This window comes from Podarcis tiliguerta (assembly GCF_965153285.1).
Source record: "Podarcis tiliguerta genome assembly, chromosome: 10".
Taxonomy (NCBI): Eukaryota; Metazoa; Chordata; class Lepidosauria; order Squamata; family Lacertidae; genus Podarcis; species Podarcis tiliguerta.
In genome coordinates this window covers 56,179,179-56,201,248 of record NC_139543.1, presented here as the reverse complement: position 1 = coordinate 56,201,248, position 22,070 = coordinate 56,179,179, and the positions used below count along the sequence as shown (strand labels likewise).

The window sequence follows — 22,070 nt, the reverse complement described above, 5'->3', positions numbered from 1 at the left end:
CTTCTTTTCCACTGATAAAAACTACCTGTGCAGTCCCTTTCAACATTAGTGCCAGGGCTAAATGGCATTTTGGAATCATTCCTGTAGCTTTTGGGAAGAACAGGCAACAGTGTCTAAAGCATTAATTGGATGCTTTTTATAAATACAATATTTATGTTAAAATAAATTAAAACAGGCATTTTTAAAGGCAACCCCCCTATAAAGTAAATAAGAAGCAGACCCATCCTGCGATGTCATTTAAAGAGAAGATGAATTCCTCTCATCATTTATGCCTCAGACACAATTCAACAGCTAAAAAAAATCATTATGCTTTTGAAAGGAGTTAATGTAGCACTGTTAAAATGAACGCTAGCAAGTTCAAACAGTCCATTAGGAGTTCTGTTTGCGAGCTTCTTGCCACAAGTCCTCGTCATTTTCTTACACTGCTCTTCACTTTTCCATGGCATTTATAAGACAAGGCAACCAATGCCAATGAAAACAGTGCTTGTTGCTAGAAGTCATGAAAATATAACTAGCCTGTTGTATGTATGCCAGCAAGAAGCCCCAAATGGGTTTTCAGAGAGGGGTGGGTGGATTTTATATCCTGAAACCAGGAAACCCAGGTTTTAAAAACAAATTCCATGTACAGATAAGTATAGAGGAAAGGGAAGGGAAGTAGAATTGAAAATTGAGATGGGTGGATAGGAGAAGTCAACTTTGTACCTAACCATTAAAATAGGTCTCAAGAGAGTTCAAAGGTGTAGGTAAGATCAAGAAGCAGATTAATTCTTGCCACTCTGCCCAGTACTTATTTTCTCATTATTTCAATCTCAGTATTTTGCAAACTTCACAAAATTATATCATCTTCTAAACTTACTAGAGTTTCTGTGTCTATATATCTTCATCTGAAAAGTTTCCTGGGGGCTACCTAATCAGATCCTATACCTTTCCCCCAGCACCTACTCTCTACAGTAATCAGGGATTTGCAACTCCCCACTTCCCCTTTTAATGATTCTAGAAGGGTTACAATCTATCCTTTGGAAAATCCTGATTCTTAACTATTTTTCCAAAATTAGACAAATTGTTTCTGTCCCTTCCTCCATATTATTTCCAAAAAAACTCCTTCCTTTGGGAGGCCAGCCATTTGAGAAACGCAGACTGCATCTACATGTGGTTCATTTTTAAAGGATTATTTAGATATATATTTTTAGAAGCGTTAGTAGTAGACTCTTTGAAATTAATGGACATCAAATATGGACATTAAAAAGGTATACTAGTAAAACATATCAAGCACTGAAGGACCACTGGGGAATATATAAGGAAATCATTCCCTTGGTAATTTTTATTGTAATTATGAGCAGGTCACTCAGTATTGGGTCAGTTCCTACTTCAAGAGGCAGGAAGGAAAGGCTAAAATCCTCTTCCTGGAAGGTGAAGGTTCCAACCCATCTCCAGGCTCAATAAGCAATTAAACATTCAGGTAGGTAGCCGTGTTGGTCTGACACAATCAAAATAAATAAATTAAAAAATTGCCCAGTAGCACCTTAGAGACCAACTAAGTTGTTCTGGGTATAAGCTTTCGTGTGCATGCACATTTCTTCAGATACACTTCTTCGTGTATCTGAAGAAGTGTACAGTGGTGCCTCGCAAGACGAAAAGAATCCGTTCCGGGGGTCTTTTCGTCTTGCGGTTTTTTCGTCTTGTGAAGCAAGCCCATTGACGGAGTAGCGCTATTAGCGCTATTGGCTAAAAAAGGGCTAAAAACGGCTTTTTTAGGGGGGGGGTAGCGGTTTTGCTGCTAAAATGCTTTTAGCAGCTTAGCGATTCAGAATAAGGGGTTTTGGAGCAAAAAAAAATAAATCGATTTTTCCCCCGTCAATTTTCGTCTTGCGAAGCAAGCCCATAGGGAAATTCGTCCTGCGAAGCGCCTCTGCAGACGGAAAACCCTTTCGTCTTGCGGGTTTTCCGTCTTGCGAGGCATTCGTCTTGCGGGGCACCACTGTACATGCACACAAAAGCCTATACCCAGGACAACTTAGTTGGTCTCTAAGGTGCTACTGGACAATTTTTTAAGCAATTAAACAGTGAGAAATCACAACCAAAAACCTGTGGAAGAGTTGGCCTAAATCCAGCAAAAGCAATTAAGAAAGCTAGGTTGAATTTCTATCAAAGCAACACAACAGAGTAGAGCCCAGTTTTTTCAGTGTTAAACAGTGTGGAAAAGACTGCATTTCCACTCTTAACAAATATGTGAATCAGTATGCAGGGTGAGCAGAACAGTCTCTCCCTATAAGAAGAGAAATTCATCAAGCAAAAAATTATTTAGGCATTTCCCTGAACATGCAAAGCCTCCAAATATGGATGGGAACAGGGAGGTGCACACAAACTGCACCTCAAACATATTTACACAATATGCTCTCCCTCTCCCGCCCCTCCCCATGTTGTGTGGGTCTGCAGTGGGGTTTGTTCACACTTCTCTGTGTGACTATGCTCAAGAAAATGCAAGCAGAAGTCTCCCACAGACCTTCTCTATGCAGTCAAGGGCTGAGAGGGGCATGATGTGTTGGGAGAGGGGTTTGTATATGTGCCCCTGCCCACAGTTTGAATCCTTGTTCACTAGAGCACACCTCTTCACTGTTCAAATGGCAGTAGGCCAGTCATTGCTGGAGTCTCTAACATAGAACATCTGAGGGGGACAATGAATCCCTTACAGTCACATACTTTGCTGACCCCATGTAAGCCTGGAAGACTTTTATAATGCCTTGTAAAAGGTATGAACTTGTGGCTGCATTACACATTTCTTGAGTGGAGAGAAAACTACAGAGGCACTTGTGCCCCTGAGTGAGATAGACTACAAAGTGGTGCTACAAAGAGCAATACAATTTCTCTGCTGACGGGTTAGAGTACTTGTGCAACCTCTTCTTTTAATAATGCCTAAAGATAGCAAATGGGCCCAAATGCTGGCAAATGCTCCTCTTGCATTAGTGGCACAGAGATGGATAACAGGAACCCAAGTTCCTGAAGGTCTGAAGGTAGACGAGGTCACCACTTTGTGGAAGCCAAGCAGGTCTGGGTCGAGTTACTGCTTGGGTGGTGACCTCATGGGAACCACACACACATCAACTTGGATTCCATGATGGAAGGAAAGTGAGATTGAAATGCGATAAAATAAATAAAATGAAATAAATAAGTAAGTGCTATTCACTGGAACTCATTTTGGTTTAGTTTTGGTAAACCATAAAACATACATGGTTTATAGTGGGGTAGGGGGACTCTATAAGCTATATAATGACTGTCTACTTTGTCACTAATAGGTGCACATAAATCATTTGTTATTAGTCTTTTTTTAAAAAACACCCTCTGGAGGCTGCATTTGCTGGAATAATCTGATGCACATAAATTAAGTTTGAATAATAACCTCAATTATCTTTCTAATGATGTCACACTGGATAATTTGTTTACTTTGGGATATGTTAACATGACGATATATTGTAATTTAAACATTTTACATAATGGTAAATGAAAACACTGTGCTCCATCAATTTCCCTAAAAAACAACCTCTCCTGTCCCTAAATAATTTCCCATGTGGTGCTTTCAAAAGCATAGTGAGCAGTCAACAACACAGGGAGAGAATGAACGTGCATACATGTGCTGAACCCTACAATATCTGAAAATGATTTTAAAATAATGGTACAAATATTATACTCATTTGGGCACATAAAGAATGTGAAATCTACTCTGTATACTGTACTATTGCACTGTAGATTGAACTATTGTATTGCATTGTATGTGGCTACCCACTGCTAGACTAGAATTGCAATGGCTGCTCATTTGCTGTTTGGTCTAATTTAAGGTGTTAACTTTAGCGTGTAAAACAATAAATGACTTTGAGCTGAATACTTTTATAGCTGCTTGGTTGAACCCCATGTTCTGTGTGGAAGGTCCTTTTTGTGGGTGTGTTGATGTGCATAACCTGATACATAGTGACACAGGATAGGGCCTTCTCTGTACAGAACATCCTTCCTCTGGAGATACGACAATGTTCCTCACTGATGCTGCTGATTATTATTATTATTATTACAATTTAGTACCTACCCTTCACTCTAAGGTCCCGGGGTGAGTTACAACATTTAAAACACAACATTATCTTAAAATACAATATTGCACAATGTTAAAAACAGTCTAAAGCAACTTATTAAAATAAGGTGGGTCCTACAAATATACATCTCAAGTGTCAAAAGCCAGGTTAATGATGACTTGAAGAAGACTTAAACATCTCTTTGTAATGGTGTTTGGGTGAGTGTGGTAGGTTGAATGTTTCATTTTAAACTACTGCTGAACTGTTTGGAAAGTCTAGAAAGATAGAAATAAAATTCATATTGTCCCAAGATGAGTGTTCTAAAATGTTTGGGATATACGGGTGGAATTTGAGGTTGTCCTATGCTGCTAACCTTTTGGCTGGAATTTGAAGACTGCACAAGCATGAATCTAAGTATGTCCTATATCTGGCTGATCCATGCAATATTTGGAAGGCCACCCGATACAGACATATAAGGCAATTAATATCATGCTATAAGCTGATTGAAGAGAAAAGCAGTTACGGTACTCTATATATCCACAACCCCTGCTATTGGTCTTGCTTGTATGTTTAATTTGTTATTATTTCCAGAGGGGGCTCAGTCAACCCCTACCATTACATATTTTTAAAATAGTTTGAGGCAGAGTGAGGAAATAGAGGATATATGCAATAATCTTATATGGGCTATATACAATAATCTTATCATTAAATTTGCATTTTATATGACTGAAGACTTTAATAAACGGTTGGCTACACGGGCACGTACTGAAATAAATTGACATATCTATGTTCTTAGAGTTGACAAATTTAAATGTAGTTGTGAAAATGCCTCCAAGTGTGAATCCGGGGCCTGTTTCAGACATTTAGCGGGAAGTCTTTGGATGGGAGGAGGAATGAGGGCTCATTTCCCTTCTCCTAAAGAAACATGGGACAGTATTCACTCAGGGTGAGCCCACTGAAATTAATGAACGTGACTAAGGTCAGTCCATTAATTTCAATAGGCTTACTACCACCCATGGGACACAGGCATCACAAAGAAGTTCACAAACATGGCACCTGATTTGTGCATGTCTTCTCCCTAAATAATAGGATGGTGGGGTATGATGATATATTGATGTTACGGCAGAATGACAAAGAGGTCATATTGCACTCACTGGTCTTGTTACCAATATGGTGGAGGGGAGAACTGTGAAGGCTCTTTTGCCCCTGAGCTTTTGAGCAGTTACATACCTACATACATCAAAGAGACTTTGCTCTTTGCCAAAATATTTTGCAAGCGTTTAGTATGCTAGGTGACATGTGCCTGACTAGCTTGAGTCGAGGCATCAGTCATGGCAAGACCCATACCTCCTGGAAAATTTGCAGACAATTTGGGGCCAATTTCCAATTTAATGACCCACTTCTTACAACTCAGTTTTAAGAGCTGGTAGAAGACTTGTGAAGCAGTTGAATTTGAGGATAGCACAGAACCAGAATATTCAAACCTTGTGGAAAATTTGTGTATATGTGCATTTGCACATGCGTGCAAGACTGCTTACTTGGCCAATTAGCTGCAAGACAATTATTTCATTATAAACTCAGCATGATAGGTTTATTAGCGTTGCACTGAGACCATTTCTGCAATATGAACTAAAAATCAAAATATTTAAAAGGACTTTGGCTTTCAAATGCTGGTTATCAGTAGGCCAGTACAGTAGCTGTCCTTAAGATATAAGAAGTTACTCTAATTCTGCTATATGCATTTCAGACATAGAAACTGCAACTATTTGTACTTAGAAAAACCAGCTGAACATTTTTTCTCTGGAGAATAGAGATGACTTTTTAAATTAGAGCCTTTACACTATTTCCTTTTTTATAAAACTCCTTGACAATTATGCCATTTCATTGCAAACTTCTGGCACATGCCTTTAGGGCGAACATATGTTCAGTATTGCTCATGTCTAGCTGGTGAAATGCGATAAGATCTCTTTCCTGCTGGCTTCTTACCCAACTAGAAATTAAAGCACTGTTTTGCTTGGATTTTTTTTTTTAATTATCCTTTATGGTCTTTTGCTCCAAACTATTTCAGACCTGACTGGAAACATACCTGGCTAGAAGAACACTGGGATTTGCCAGCCCTGTCTTCCATGTTTCACCATCTTCCCCCATATGGCATTAATAAAGCCACATGCTAAATTTTCTGGGGTTCTATGGCACACTCAGGATATGAATTACTGTAACAATGTGTTTTTAATTTTTCTCCCACTAGAGGCGATGAAATCAGGTAGTGTTACTGTTATTCTTGCTTCCCAAGTTTATCCTCCTCTATATATGGGTAAGTGGAGTTATTACCAGTGGGGATGCTGATCAATAGCTCAACACAGGCTTTTGTTGTAAGTTTGGTTATACAAATATTTTTGGAACTTTAATAACTTCCTTTTGATTATTCTTGCAACTTCCAAAAAAGAAACATGTGTAACTTTGGCATAACAACCAGAGTGCTCTTTCTGACAACAGCACAGCACACCATAATATCCTAAATTAGAAATACATCCCGCATACTCAAAATTTTGCAAGTGTTCAAACATACATAAAACAAGTATGCACAAACTAGCCTCTAAATGGTATACTTCCCCTCAAAGCAGCCCTCTATATTTGCATAAGCATTGAAAACAATGTCCCATACAATCCTTATTTAAAAAATATGTGTACTGATCAGCTAATTTATTACTCTCATACAATGGGATTATTTTGCAAACAGCCACAACCCGTAAGTATAGGGCAGATTTAAAACTTCGCATTGAAGACATAAAACACACACACACACACACACACACACACACGCACACAGAAAAACAATGATTAAGACGCACGACCAAAACTCTTGGGCCTTCCAATAGTAGGCCATTCAATTGATTTTCCAATTACAAAGAGAAGTACCACTCAGGACTCTCTTATTTTCAGGTACTGGTTCAAAATGATAAAATTGACTAAAGTTTTAATGTCAGGTCAAAATGTCTGCTCGTGCACACAGATAAATCAATAAGGTGTAGAACAAGTGAATTATTGAAAGATGTGGCAACACGCAGACAGTACGGATTCAAGATGGCCCATAGCCACTGTTGATACAATGTACTCACGCCTCATTGGCCTCTCCCTCACCAGGCAGAAGATGGAGAATCTGAACTTGGATGAGGTGACACAGAGGCTACAATGCAGATACTCAGCACAGTACTGGAGGAAGCCAGCCAATGTGCTGACTGTCCCACTCTCCCCTGCTCATCGTTTTGATAAGAATTTGCTAATGTCTGAACAAACAACAGTAACTACTGCCAGCACATCCAAGTTTTGTGCTATAAACTACTCTGTAGTCCAGCTCTCCTATATAGAGTAAGATATTTCTTAGCCCGTCTTCTAGAGAAGAAAATTGGGTTTCAGTGTTTCACTACCTCAGCTGTAGATGTACCTCTCTAATAAACCTTAAATTAATATATACTGACCTTGAAGTGAGGCTGAACCAAGCAGCAAATCCAGGGTAGGAAATGTGAAAGAGAAAGTTAGAGAAAAGGTTAATGAGGATACACTCCAAAGTTAAGACATCAAGAAAAGTGACAAAGGAGCAGCACAGCATCAGAAAGCAAGACAAGAAAGAAAGGCAAGGCTTTTTCAACCAAAATCCTCCATTCTGGTAAACTTCCCAGCAACAAAAAGAATTATTTACAAATTTTTATTTATTTAATTTCTATGCTGCCCTATACCCGAAGGTCTCAGGGCGGTTCAAACCACCCAATTAGATTACACCATTCAACACATAAGGAGTGCTTCAGAAAATGCCTTCTTTTTGATTATTTTGTTTCCTTTCTTGGAGCAATAGTGTAAAGACAACTCCAAAGTTTGCAGGGATGAAACTGGAAAGCAACTGTCTACTGCTTGAGAGAATATTTTCTGGAACATAGATGTTAGCAAGATGACAGTTCTGGGAAATCAGACAACTTTCTTCAGGCTGCCTCCCTCTCAGATTTAAAATTTATTCCAAGAAAATATCTTAATTTATCTCAACAAGAAGGCCAAAATTAAGCAAATCAATACACCACAAGCCTTCATGTGTTGCTCATAAAACTTTAAGAAAATCCAGGAACTACTTATCATTTTGTATGAACTCTTTAAACACCTAAGAACATTTTCAAGCTTGCTGTCAAGTCAGCTATATTTTAAGTCTATATAATGAGGTGCAATCTAAAAAACAATAATGAACATGCTACTTCTAGTCAGTTCCCTCCAACACTATGGACTGGGAGGCATGCTAAAGACTACCTGTTGGAGGTTACTGCACAGCCATGGGCCTCAGGAGTTCATTATTGCCTTTTTTTGCTTTAATTCTAACACCCTGTTTTCAGAGTTATCTATGGTCAATTTCACTGATAAATATGAGATTGACAGACAAAATCAAAGAAGCATTATTCTTCATCTTCTTGATTTAGCAAGTTGCAAAGAAAGTTTTGTGTTGTTTTTACAAGCTAAAATTATGGCTATTTAGGACAATCATTCAACCCAGATCATGCTCTTCCTCATCAGGAACAATATACTGTTCCTCCTGTCCAAGACAATCATGCATGTGAGAAAAAGATCACTAAATAACATATAAATGTTCAAGAAACAGTCGTGGTAACCTATGAACTGGCTCTATCTTAAACGCACTCTAGGAATGCAGTACAAATATTCGGATCCAGAAGTGACCACCAGAATTTTGACTTACTAGCAAAAATATGTCTTGAGTAAAAGTTAAATTATTATTTGCTCTCTTACTCAGTTTTACTCAAGAGCTTCCTACTATATATAACTGTAAGCCAGTTTAAGGCTACTTAAAAAAGGTTATATCCAAAACTATCAGGTTGATTTGGGTGTAATGCACATATTTTTCAAATCGATGCACTGCCTCATTTCAAAGTCATTTCAATGGATTAAATATACCAACTATACAAATTGCTAAAAACTGAAGACTGCCACTTCAAAAGAAACGTGATTAGAAACATAGTGGATCTGATACTTGACAGACCACCACTAATGATACCAGTCAATTCAGCTAAAAAGTTAACCTGCTGCTCTGAAAGTTTCAACTGCAAGTTGTCATCTTTAGATACATTTACAACAAGAAAACAGATTTTAAAACAGCTGTGTTTCAAAAAAAGTTAGCAGCTTAGAACCTACTGATTTTGGGTCTGTATTACGCTGCAGCTACTTACTATTTACTCTAATATCTCAGAGGGATTGGGGTAAGGAAAGTATAGAAGTCAGGAAAGGACAATGAAACGTCTACTTCAGATTATTTATGACCAAATTTATTTTTCCACTGTAGAAATGTCCTTTTTTCATTTGCCAACATCAAGGACAGGGCCAGAAATGACTGATGAGATGTGCTTTATTCAGTTAAATGTCAAAGACCTCAGAGAGAAAAAATAAACATTACCTAGTTTGTTTTCTACAAGACTTTGTATTGATAATTTAATACCGGGCAACAAAAATATAGCAGGCACTGGAAGCTTGTGACCTGGCAGTTCATCAACTAGCCAAAAACCCTGCTGGTTGCTTTATACATTTAGAACATGCCTAGAATTGCAGAGCAGCTTGGAAACACTCTGTTTAAATGTACAACATCCTTTAGAAAACCTACATCAGTGAAATTGACTTAAATACAAAACAGCAAGCAACTTCGCCAAACAAAGCAGGTCTGAGCAAGCAAGATCAGTTAGAATGAGGCAACTCAAATTACAAAATAATGCAACCATTATTGCAAGCAACATTTTTCTCCAAGCACACATGCTACCCGCATTCCTCACAACATTGAGAAGCAGCCTCCAAACTTTAAGTGTATACCTTTGATACAATGTGTTACAAAATTGAAGGAAAATGGTACATAGGGTGAAGTGATGCATTTCTAAATAAAGTTTGAGCAAAGTTCAATAATTTCAGGTCATTTCACTACTTCAATATGAGCTAAGCATATGGCTTAAACATGACACAATCCTCAAACTAGCATTTTTAAAATTCTGTTTATTTTGGGAAAGTCTTGCCTCCAGTCCCCTCCCTGGCTATTTAAGTCAGTGTGCTTAAGACAAGCAGTCTTCACTGGATTCCCTGAACAGAACATCACTGGAGCTGCAGTTTGTCACAGTTACATGGGCAGAGACAGTATTGGGTCCATCTCAAGTGGCGGATGAGGGTTGGATTCTTAGACCAGTTGGGCAGGGGTTTGGGTATCCCCAAGGGAGCCTGGGGGGTGCTTCCTGTCCAAATACCCAAAAGGGGCAGAAAGGACTCAGTATCCTTACTAGTGATCGGGGGACGGAGGGTCTCTGGATATGAAGCATGTCAATAGGTGACCCGCGACAGTGGCCAAACCCTACTTCTTATCCATAAACCAGCAGGCAGGCTGGTTGATTACAAGATACATACACAATGCCTATGCCTAAACCTGCATAAATCTGTAATCAATAAAGTTGTGGCCTTATCTGATCCCAGCACTGGTGCCTTGTGTCTTATTTTATATCTTTACTGCCTGTTCACCCTCCACCCCTCATGGCTTCACTTGCACTCGGGCCCGAAACTAGTTATAAACAGCTTATTAAGGAAAGGGGAATGATGGGCACCCTGAAGAGAATGAAAAGTACGCTCATACAGGTTTATGTGCCTGCATTTGTGTAGGGATCAGTATCAAAGGCCCTGTTCTCTGACCTGCCAGCAAGAGCTGTTGGGTTAAAAGGGCTCACTCAATGGTGACCCCATACCCCATGAAGAGACACAAGGTATTATCACAACTATGTGTTTTTCTTTTAATTAGAATAAAACCCTATAAAATATATTTTTTATTATAGTTCCTGATCAGCTGGATGTACTAGAAAATATATATATAAATGGAGCTGTAAACCATCTTATGGGGGCAGTGTGCCTTCAAAGACAAATTAAATAAATAAGCAAGAAGTTTCAGAGTTGTGTGCTATCTTTCAGTTTTCTCATTCTAATTTAAAAACACACAAAACTGGTTTTATATAGGTTTGAAAGCACAATTGAGCCAAACAGCTTGAAACTGAAATGTTCTGAAAGTAATGGAGCTATAGTGAAGGAATTCACAGAAATACAACCACCAAAAGAAGAGGAGGTCAAAACACAAGTCATTCAAAAATGCTGATAATATGATACCAGCAGAACTAGTGCTCTAAGTTGTATTCCAGGTTCTAAAAATGTTGCATAAATCCAATTAATGTGGCACATTGGCAGACATACACACACTGACTACAGCAAACCCCAGCAGAAATTGCAGCCAGTTAGCAGAAAGCAGCATTCCGCCAGCAAGAAACAATAGCCTTGTAAGAAACTCACTTTCCTAAAAAGTCCCATACAAAACCCCCTACAGGCTGGGGTGGAGAGACAGACACCTGGTAGGGGGAGCATATTCTGTGCGAAGCGTGCCTTCTGAGAAAAGGCATGGCCAAAAAACCACAGGCACAAAACAACCCAAGGCAACCAGGAAAGACAGAGAGGGAGAACACAAAAGAAACATCAATGAAACATTAGATGATTGTGGGATGACAATACATAAAGAGAGCAAGTAATTAGTAAAACGAACTAGAAAGCCAGACATTTGATACGTGAACAGAACTGCGTAAAAACAAAGCCATTCAAAAATTGGGTGCGTTCTTCATTTGATTTTCCACTTAATCTATTGAAGTGTTTTCACCAGTTCAAAAAGAGCTAAGAACCAGCCTCTGATGATGCAACCCTAAACACATTGAGCAGGGAGTAGCCCCATTGAACATAGTGGAACACTTGCAGGATTGCAGGCACTTTGGGGGCCCTGAAGTACTTAAGGAGGGGGCCAGGCTCCCTCAATATTGAGTGGTGATGTGATCAGCGCATTGCACAATGTGGTGTATTAATAATAATAATAATAATAATAATAATAATAATAATAATAATAATAATAATAATTTATTATAACTTCACTTTTAGCAGAGAGGGAACCACCAGAAGGCCCTCGGCGCTGGACCTCAGTGTCCGGGCAGAACAATGGGGGTGGAGACGCTCCTTCAGTATACTGGGCAGAGGCCGTTTAGGGTTTTAAAGGTCAGCACCAAGACTTTGAATTGTGCCCAGAAATGTACTGGGAGCCAATGTAGGTCTTTCATCACTCTTTCAATGTAGTGCTTCCATCACTCTTTTTGCCATATACTGTATTTTCTTTTATTTCTAGGAAGCAGCTATGGAAGAACTCATTGATAACATCATCAACTCATTTCTTCTTTTTCTCTCATTTATGGAGTGGCACCCTGATATAGAGGCAGTCGCTAGTCTGCCTCCAGCTTGAAAAGCTATTTTTATCAGCCAGCTTCCCCATGGTAAGGTACTAGGTGTATAAGTACAAGCTGCAGGGGAAGCTAATGCTACAAATGTGGTGTGTCTCAGCCAGTTAGTTAATCTAGTGATGTCTCCTGTACAAATTAAAAACATACGTTTCAGAATAATCAACTATGCTCTAAAAAAGTGATTTTTCCTGTTATCTCTTACAGATGGGAAGAATGTGGTAACAAAGGAATATCTCAAATACTGTACATGTTTCCTCCAATTTGAAATGGAACCATATTATCTTTGGTTTCAACTGGAGAGTAATAAACTCTATTGAGAATTCATCCTTCAAGACTGTAGGTTACACTCAGAAAAATTAACAATCCATTTACAGTTATAGTACAGCAGAAATTCTGAGAGAAGACTAACAAAGCTCTCCATAATGACTGACCTTGGAAGAAGTTGAAAAGAAAGATGGTGGGATTTAGAAACATTTTAAATGTAAAAAGATGACAGGAAAAACTCAAAAGATTATTCCAAGGTTTTAAACCTCTATGATAAGGAAGGTAACAATATTTTCAACAGTGATAGACAATTCTGCACAGATTTTGAGGATGAAGGAACATCCAAACATGCATATTGGTAGGATACAGAGAAATGCAAAATTGGACCAAAATCAAATACTGGTGGAGAAAGTTAAATTTGGGAGATATCTATATAAGACTGACAAATTAAATTTCAAGAATATTAGTTAAAACTTCTGCAATTCTATTTCAACTGTCCTAACAGACATTTTGGAATTCAAAAATAAAGGAAATGATATATTTTCCCCTTGTGGCCAACAGAACACCATTCATGGAAATGTTCAAAGTTTCAGTGAAAAATACTGAATATTGATTTTCAAAGCTCTCTACTGTTTCAATGAAACAGGAATAGATACCATCCAAGGTAACAAACTTGAACTGGTAATCCAACTGAGAGGCTTCGTGCAAGTTAATTTTATGTGTGTTCCTAATGAATTGAGAATATTGTTTTGGCACCTTTGAGTAGATTCTGCATATCAAAGAAGATAAAAATGTGAAGCAGTAACACCAAGTATTTACAGAAGTGCAATTTCTCCCTACAATAAATTCTCTTAATTATATTCTCTGGAGTTCTGAGTAGATTTCTTTATACAAATGCTGCCCCTAACTATTAAACACATTCAACATCTAACTCAACATTGAAATATTAAGTCAGATGAACAAATTTTGGGCAATGAGGGAATGCCAAGCAGCTACTGCGTTTCAAGAATTAATATATTCACCAAGGAAAATTCTACTCAGGTGGTGGTCTTAATCTATGTGATTTTCCTGGCACTTGACAAAATGCAGTTGAATCCATATGAAATAATGTTAAGGAAACCCATTCCGGCAAAAGAGGAAAAGTTAGTGCACCGCCAAGAAATGAACCTCCATATTGTACCTTTCAAGGCAACTGTTGGTCAAACTGCAAATAATACTTATATGTCACTGTTTTAAAATGGACTAAGAGTTTACGACTGCAGTTCAGGAGAAATTTTAAAAGTCTAATAAATGACTAATAGTTTTGTTCCATTTTCCATCTAAGGTGTTGTTCCCATGACTTCTCCAGTGACCCAACTGCTAGCTGTTCAAATCTAGTGGGGATATTAAGTCCTACCTAATTTCTATCCACAGAAAAAGATGGGCTTGGGGAAACCACATCACTAAGAAAGTATTACCAAGAAGAGCATTTTTAGCTGTAAGATGCCTTGAGTCTTTGTCAGGGAAAAAGGAGAGGTGTAAATAAATATGTAATAATAATATAAGAAGTGGAAATCCTGTTTCAAAGCTACTAAGTGGTATTCTCCTGTTTAATTTCATATGGCTGCAGAACATGTTCGCATATAGGCAGAATTAGTCCTCACATCAAGTTGCATATTTAAAATGCTTAGTATTATCTGTGGTACTTGTACTATAGTAAATCATATTAATTTGTCAGGTTCAAGTATGCTTGTACAGTACATGAAACGAAAGCCAGCTTCACTGAGCTACCATCGTTTCCTACAATTGCACTTTTGATCCTACTATTTAAAAGAGATCCCAGAAACATCAGCATACCTTTTGAAATAGGCAGGGGGGGGGAAGCAAAAACCCTTAACTAACTTTTAGAAACTCCCCCATTGCCCTATTTTGAATGGCAACAAGTTGAAAACCTGATAACGGGCTTCTCTCCCATACCCTTCTCACCTTTCTAGTTCTGCTATCTTCTTGTCTTTATCATTCTTCTCATTCTCCATCTCTTTCAGGATTTCTAGCAGACGATCCAGTTCAGCTTGAGCCTTACTGGATTCTTCCCGGTAGCGAGCCACATCTCTTTCCAATTGCTGAAATCGGTCACTCATCTCTGGACTGGCCCTAGCCTCCAATGTTGCTTCATGAGCCTGCACAAAAAAGTATCCCAAGAGTTATTCTTTCTATCCATATTCACATTTGTAACAGAAAACATTCTGTTCCCAAGACACGATACAAGAGTCCTGCTATATTAAACCAAAGCTCCATCTAGTCCACCATCTTGTATCCAACTCTGACCAGTCAGCTTGTGAAGAACATGTTAACCCTGCAATCTCTTACCTTATTACTTCTCTATCTAGCCCCAATGACTGAGATGTTCTTGCCAGGAACTTTACCAGGGCACATTCCAAGAATCATCTCAAATGCACAGGCTTAACGGGGAGGGACAGGCATCCTTTCCCACTTCTTGCCTTCTTGTTGTTAATCAACATTTCTCTCTATGTGCAATCTATACCTCAGTCAGGCAACTCACTCCACAGCCCCAGACCCTTTGCTGTTACTCAGGACCTGCCTGATAAAATAAAAAATACAGGAAGGCCATCTGTCCCAATCTGTCACTTCCCAATGATCCTAAGAAATGATGCAGTGGAGCAGGATAGTGGGAGGAGAGCAGAGTTTTGATACTTTTTCACACAAGAAAAAGTTGGAAGTGGCACTTGCCAGTGTTGCAAGCTTCAGGCATTAGAGGACAGGTGTATCTTTGGACATGATCGCTGTCTTGGGGAGGCTAGGCCCTTGCAGTGACTGGCCCAAGGTCATCAAGTTACGTTCATCACTGATCACAGACGCGAGCCCATATCTTTTGCTACTAGCTCATGCATTTATTGACTTCTCTTGGGGTGGGGGGCAGTGGCTTTGGAATTTCTCTGGAGGGCTGTGAAGCTGTACATTTTAAAAAAACCAAAGTAGATTTCACTAGCCTGAAGTCTGTTCACATCTGTTGCAAATTACTTATTACTATTAAAAGGAAAATATAAAGTAAAGTGGGTGATTTTCTTTCCATAATCTAAAATTCTAGGAGGAAAGTAGTAGTTGTTCCATGTATTGTTTTTATCTACACCAGAGTTTCTCTTCTCTTATCCTTTTCCTCTTTAATGTATAAATTTTGCTCTCAATGGAAATGAATATCAACTTGCCCACTTGCGCCTTCCCCTACTTCCCCCTTTGCCGTTCTCACAGCTGTCACACACTGAGTCAACATCTACTTAGAGTTCTCCACGAGGATCCAAAGGTCAGATTCTTGGTCAGTTACTGTCAGTTTAGACACCATGAGCGTATATATAAAATTAAGATTTTCTTTCACCCTGGCATACACCACTCTACCATTGTTTACAGTGAACTGCATTTGCCATTTTACTGCCCACTCAATTTGAAGAGGTCCTTCAGGAGCTCTTCACAATCTCTTTTTGTTTTAACAACTGAACAATCCAGTATTGTCAACAAGCTTGGCCACCTCACTGTTCACCCCTAAAGTCTCAGTGATTATTCTTCTGGGCTCCACTTTCTAGATCACCCCATTCAGAGAACTGTCCATTTATTCCTACTCTCTTTTATTCTGTTACTTAACCAATTCCTGATCCACAACAGGACCTCTCATTGTATTCCATGACTGTTACATTTACACAGAAACCTTGGCTGAGTTACCGTGCTGAATGCCTTTTGAAAGTCCAAGTACATTATGTCAACTGGATCACCTCTATCTATATGCTTACTGACACTCTTAAAGGTAGGTTTATGAAACCAGACTTGCCCTTGCCGAAACCATGCTGCCTACACTTCAGCAAGGCTTGTTCTTCTATATGCTTGGTTATTTTATCTTTAACAATACTTTCCACATGCTTTCCCATCAAAAAAGTTAAGCCTAATGGTCTGTAATTTCCAGGATCCTCCCTGAATTCCTTTGTAACAACTAGTGTTGCATTGGCAACTTTCCAGTCCTCAGGTATGGAGAAGGCTGGTCAGAGGGACAACATATTTTTGTTATTGGATTACCATTTTCACGTTTGAGTTGAATTCTCAGCTGGATGCCCTCCAGACCCAGCAATGTGTCAGTGTTCATTTTGTATATTAAATCTAGAACTTAATCTCTTATACCACTATCTGCCTCAGTTCCTCAGACTCCTGCACAAGTTAGTTCAGGCACTGGGATATGCCCTATATCTTACCCTGTGAGGACAGGTTAAAATAATTAATTCAGCTTCTCAGCAATCTCCTTACCCTCCTTTAGCACACATCCAATTTCCTCCCTAAGATGGTTTCCTGCTACCAATATATTGAAATAACTTATTGTTGTTGATCTTAGTCTTTTTAGCATTGTGCTGTGCAAATTCTTTTTTAGCATCTCTTACTGTCTGCCCAAATTTATTTTGCCAAAGTTTGTGTTCCTTTGTTCTCTTCATTAGGGTAAGGCTTCCAGTTCTTGAAGGAACTCTTCTTGCCTCTGACAGCTTCTTTAACTCTGCTCATTAAGCACACCAGCATCCTCATGGTACCTTTCCTGATCTGCAATATACACTCCCAAGGATTTTGGATTTCATAGACACATAGAATTGTAGGGTTGAAAAGGACCCCAAAGGTCATCTATTCCAATGGCCTGCAATGCAGGAATCACAGCTGAGGAATCCCTGACAGATCCTCTGTTTAAAAACCTTCAATGAAGTAGAGTCTACCACCTTCAAATTTGTTACAGCACTCCTATACTTGACATATAAAAAATAGGATCTGAGAAATACAGATTAGAAAAGCAACTAAGCAGAGAAGCAGAAAGGTAGCAGAACTATAAGCTGATTAAATTAAAAAACTAAAACAAAGCAACAAGGAAAGTCCACATCCATTGTCTGACCTAGGCATGACAGCCTTGAAATTTTTCACTGTCTCCTGGGAACGGAATACAAAGACACAAGAGACTACACATGCAGAAACAGCACAATCAAATGGGGTTGGCTATGGCCTTCCAGTTTGTCATAACACTTACTGGCTTGGATGGGTGACTCAATAAGACTTCAGGATGCTAAGGAGAAAGACAGGAAAAGAGGGGAAGAATTGGGGAAAGGAACAGTGCAAGAGAGAGAGAAAAATGTAACACAAACAATCTACAAAAAGATGTAGAGACATTCATTGTAGGAGAAAAGGAGCTGCTTGTAGATTTAGGATTTAATCTGAAGTAGAGATTTTAACCAAATCCAGTCTTTATTTTCCCTTTAATGGATTTTTCTGCTTCAGTCTTTGGATATGTCTCTTTCGGGTAGTGAGCAGAAGTCTGGATAACCATTGGCTGTACAATACATTACATACTTAAACCAATTAACAGCTGGAAAGCTCCTTAGAGAAAAAAGCCTTAAGCTGACCAAGGCAGCACCGAGCTATGATTTTATTGAACATTTAAATAAATATAGGATGAAAGGTTTCATCTCCTGATGGGCCTGTCCCCCCACCACTCAATTTAAAAATGCCAGCTCTGCTGAATAAGTTTAGCAACCTAAATATGTGAGTGTACTATACCTCAAAAATGCTGTAAAAGATAACTTGATGGATCTACTCAGTATCTGAATGTATGAATATTTCAATGTTGCAACAGCTGTATTTAGAACATACTACACATATTAATGTTTAACGTACAGAGCAACAGGGTTCATTGACCAGGCAAACCTAGTGCAGCTATACACTGGGAGCAACACTCTCATGACATACTTCAAATGTGATAGTGGAACATGAATCTTCCTACAATGACATTGAACACAGAAAGTTGTAATAAGTTGAATCTAGGAACTCTTGCATGTGCTCTATCTAGTACTGGGTACGTATTCTCCGCACTATAAATATAAAATGTAACAGCTAATCTATTAATGAAAGGTAACACACATGATCAGTAGCTCTGAATGCTGACTGTACAAAGTTAGTGAGTGAGAAGACCAAGCTAGAAATTTATCCCCAACATGCAAGCTTTATAAATCTGTTTCCCCCCCTCCTCCACGTGAAAGCTTACAATGTAATGCAAAAAACAACTACAACCACCCACAATTCTACTGTAAGATGATATGTTGAAACTCTTCGTAGTTTATCTGCTGGTGCTTCTCCTTTTTAGAGAGTTTCTTCTTTCCATAACTGCTGCCAGCTTCATTTGCTTTTGTTTGAGTATCTCCAGAAGTTTAGATTCTTGTCTTGACAATTTCATCTGAAAGGTTTGTGGCTTACTTTGTGGGAATCACAGCAGGCCAAGAGAAACTCAATCACTATTGCTAATGGCTCCAAGACAATTCCAGCAAATGGCTGAAATCTATCTTCCCTCAAACGCTCTCCAAATGGCTAGTGCATAAAGATTTGAGATTTACTGGCTGGGCACGGTCAAAGTTTTTGATCCATCGGCAGAGCCAAATCAGTCTCTTTCCTTCTCACAATCACTGTGCCCTGGCATTTAAAATGGCATTCTACTGGTTGGTGGGAAGTGAGGCAGACTTAGTTGCTGGAAGACTCTGGCAGGTGGAAAGAATCAGGCTGATCTCCGTTCCTCTCTGATGGTAATTAATTATTTCATGTAGCCAAAAGCAGGGGAAAGGTTTGCATTTCAGACCAGGAGTATTTACATGAAGAGCTCCAGCAGGTTATTTGCATCTCTTTTTGTTAAAGCAACTGGAATAGGCCCAGGCATGGGAAATGCTTCAAAAACTAAAAAACTAAAACAGGATTTACAACAGGACTAAGAACTGAAGACAAATCTCAGATGAAACTTATTCCAAGACTTGTGGAATGAAAAACAAATATTTAAAAGCATCTCCACAGTGAGTAGCTGCAAAAATGAATATTAAATATTTTCTATTAATTAAGATTACTCTTCCACTATGCTTCTTCTCCAATTAATGGTTATTTCAACTGCTTTCTTCCTAACTTAATTACAATGTGAATGCATTCCCTTATTCCACAACTCTCATCTCCTTAGTTTAGGAAGTTTAACTGTTTTATTACTTTGATGCCTGTTAAGATGCTCTTTTGCAGTAGAACTTTAGCCCCTCCCCATCTCAACACTTTATGAACTAGCTCTGCTATAAATGCCTTTGCATCCATTCAAATAACTAATGTTTTCCTAGTTAGTTATTAGAATTTTGCTGACAGAATTTATCAGTCTATTTACTTTCTGTATTGCTTTGCATGATACAAGGAAACAGGAGAGGAAGATACAAACTTCTGGATATGATGTGTGAGAGAACTGGCATCTCTCTTCATCTCATCAAGGGAAAATGTGTGAACTATGTCATACTATGCCCAAAAGCATGGAAAAAGGACATGAGTCACACATGTATTCTCTATTGTCACTTTCTTGCTGTGTGCAAAAGTGGCTGGAAATGAACCTCAATCACTAATGCAATCATCCTACACACTCTTTTTGAACGACAATGCTTTGTTGATCCCAAAGTAATAATTTATTATCTAAAATTTGCAGGAGGGAATTTGCAGGGAATGATAAAAAGAAGGGTAAGTCTGAGAAAGACCAGCAATTTCCATTTGAATGGAGAAAGGTTTCTAGTGTTTACCTTTTTCAGCTGAGAGTCTAGTTTCAGGCATTCTTCCTTTTTCTGTTCCAAGGCAATTTCTAATGTTTTTAACCTAGAGTCTTTCTTCAGTCCTGATGATGCTAAAGATGATGCATGCTCCTTCAAATCCAGTAATGAAGTCTACAACAAAGGTAACACATGCAGCAGCATGAAGAACAAAACTATACTTTTCAGTCCTAGCACAAATATTTTATTCCCAATCTATATATCAATTACATTTTGTTTTCTGCTCTGGAACAATAAATTTATTTAGAGGCTTATAAGAATCATATATGAAAACCTCTTTTTTTCAATGGAAGGGAGTACTTCTAAATGTGTTAGATGAAATTATGTCTTATATGAAGAAAAACAACCAGCTATTAACTTCACACCATCACTGAGCTCAGTGCCAAAAGGGATAGCAATGCTGAATCAAAAACAACAAGGAGTCTTGGGCCCTTAGAAACCAATGAAGTATATATATTGATTTTTTAACACAATTGCCAGAGTTTATTTTTTCCATTTCCATTTTATATAACAAGATTTAATTTCCACCTGACTGCATTATTTTTTTCTTTAATCCATATGCCAAGAGTAAAAGCACATTATGATCTGTTGAACTGGACTCCTAGTCCACCCTTTAAGGCACCACAAGACTCTTCAGCCCTTCCACCCTTTCAGTGTTTCTGTTCAGGAGTCCGGCTATTACTATTCCATTCCTCCTCCCCAAAAGTCAGTTAGCATTCTGTGCCCACTGAGCATGCCCAGAAATCACTGGCCTGCTTTCATCCCCGCCCCCTCCATTTGGGTTATTATTTTTGGGGATGGGGAAAGGGACAAAACTAATGCCGAATCCCAGTTACATTTCAATATTAAATTTTGCCATTAATGTCTATGGGCATAAAACAGAAAGACTACTTTCACACCAACCATTTACTATGGAATAGCTGTGCTTTGTTCACTCATTTATCACAACATTCCCCTCTCATCCCCCACCCAAATTCAGCATCACTGTTCCCCCACTACCAGCTCATAAAACCTGACTCCCCCCCCCAATTGAATAAAAGTGCAATTGCAGCCTACAGCCACTTCCTAGACAGCTGTAGTCCAGGGATAGGAAACCTGTGGCCCTCCAGTTGTTGTTGGACTATAACTCCCATCACTCCCAATCATTGGTTTGTATCTCTGTTCTCCTGTAGTAACTGCTTCATTCTATTCTCTCTCCTATTCAGCTGTCAGTTTCCCCTAATTATTCACCCCCTCCCAATTCTCAGTGTTCCATGCCACTAGATGGGTCTCTTTAGGGTGTGCATATTTATATTTATATATTTATCTGCATATAGATACACACACACACTTGTGCATATCTCTGAGTTAACCCAAGTTGGCAATGTATCTCCCTCATGCTTGGTTTTCGATTTGGGATTTCTAAGTATGAGCATGGGAACACCAGAAGCAGCATTCATGTGTCAATGACAAGTAGAGTCCTGCAACAAAATGTTATAGTGTGAAGTGTTTCTATTCAAAATTCCAGCATGTATACGCACACATACCCCAGCAGCAGACAGTCAGCATGGCAATGATTGCAAATATGCCCCCACTGAGCATTTGCACTCATCAATCACCTGTTTCAGGTTTCCCCCCTCTGTTCTGTTTCCCAATATCCCCAATTTCCCTTTTGTGTTGATGGGCACACTTATGCTCAATCAGCTACATTAAAATTTTCAATGTTTCAGTATCCATTGATGTCCATGTCTAGTGACCAATCCAGGCAATAAGATAATGTCAAATGTTGAAAATAAGCCATAAAT

The 22,070-nt window shown here is 38.8% G+C and overlaps 1 protein-coding gene across 23 annotated transcripts in view; it reads right to left on the bottom strand.

Moving 5' to 3' along the window:
* The window catches only part of ERC1 (ELKS/RAB6-interacting/CAST family member 1), a 164,841-nt gene that overhangs the window by 94,704 nt on the left and 48,067 nt on the right, over positions 1 to 22,070 (bottom strand). For 12 of the 23 annotated variants that reach the window (XR_014502601.1, XR_014502602.1, XM_083401882.1 and 9 more), the window contains 2 exons: positions 20,260 to 20,400; positions 14,627 to 14,820 (listed from right to left, as the gene is read on the bottom strand). Coding sequence is in view for 21 of the 23 variants with exons in the window: in XM_083401882.1 (XP_083258008.1) it covers positions 14,627 to 14,820; positions 20,260 to 20,400 (335 nt within the window). In the remaining 2 variants the exon portion in view is untranslated. Of the gene's footprint in view, positions 1 to 14,626; positions 14,821 to 17,705; positions 17,742 to 20,259; positions 20,401 to 22,070 lie in introns of all 23 variants that reach the window. The other 11 variants (XM_083401887.1, XM_083401884.1, XM_083401885.1 and 8 more) reach the window with 1 other exon arrangement.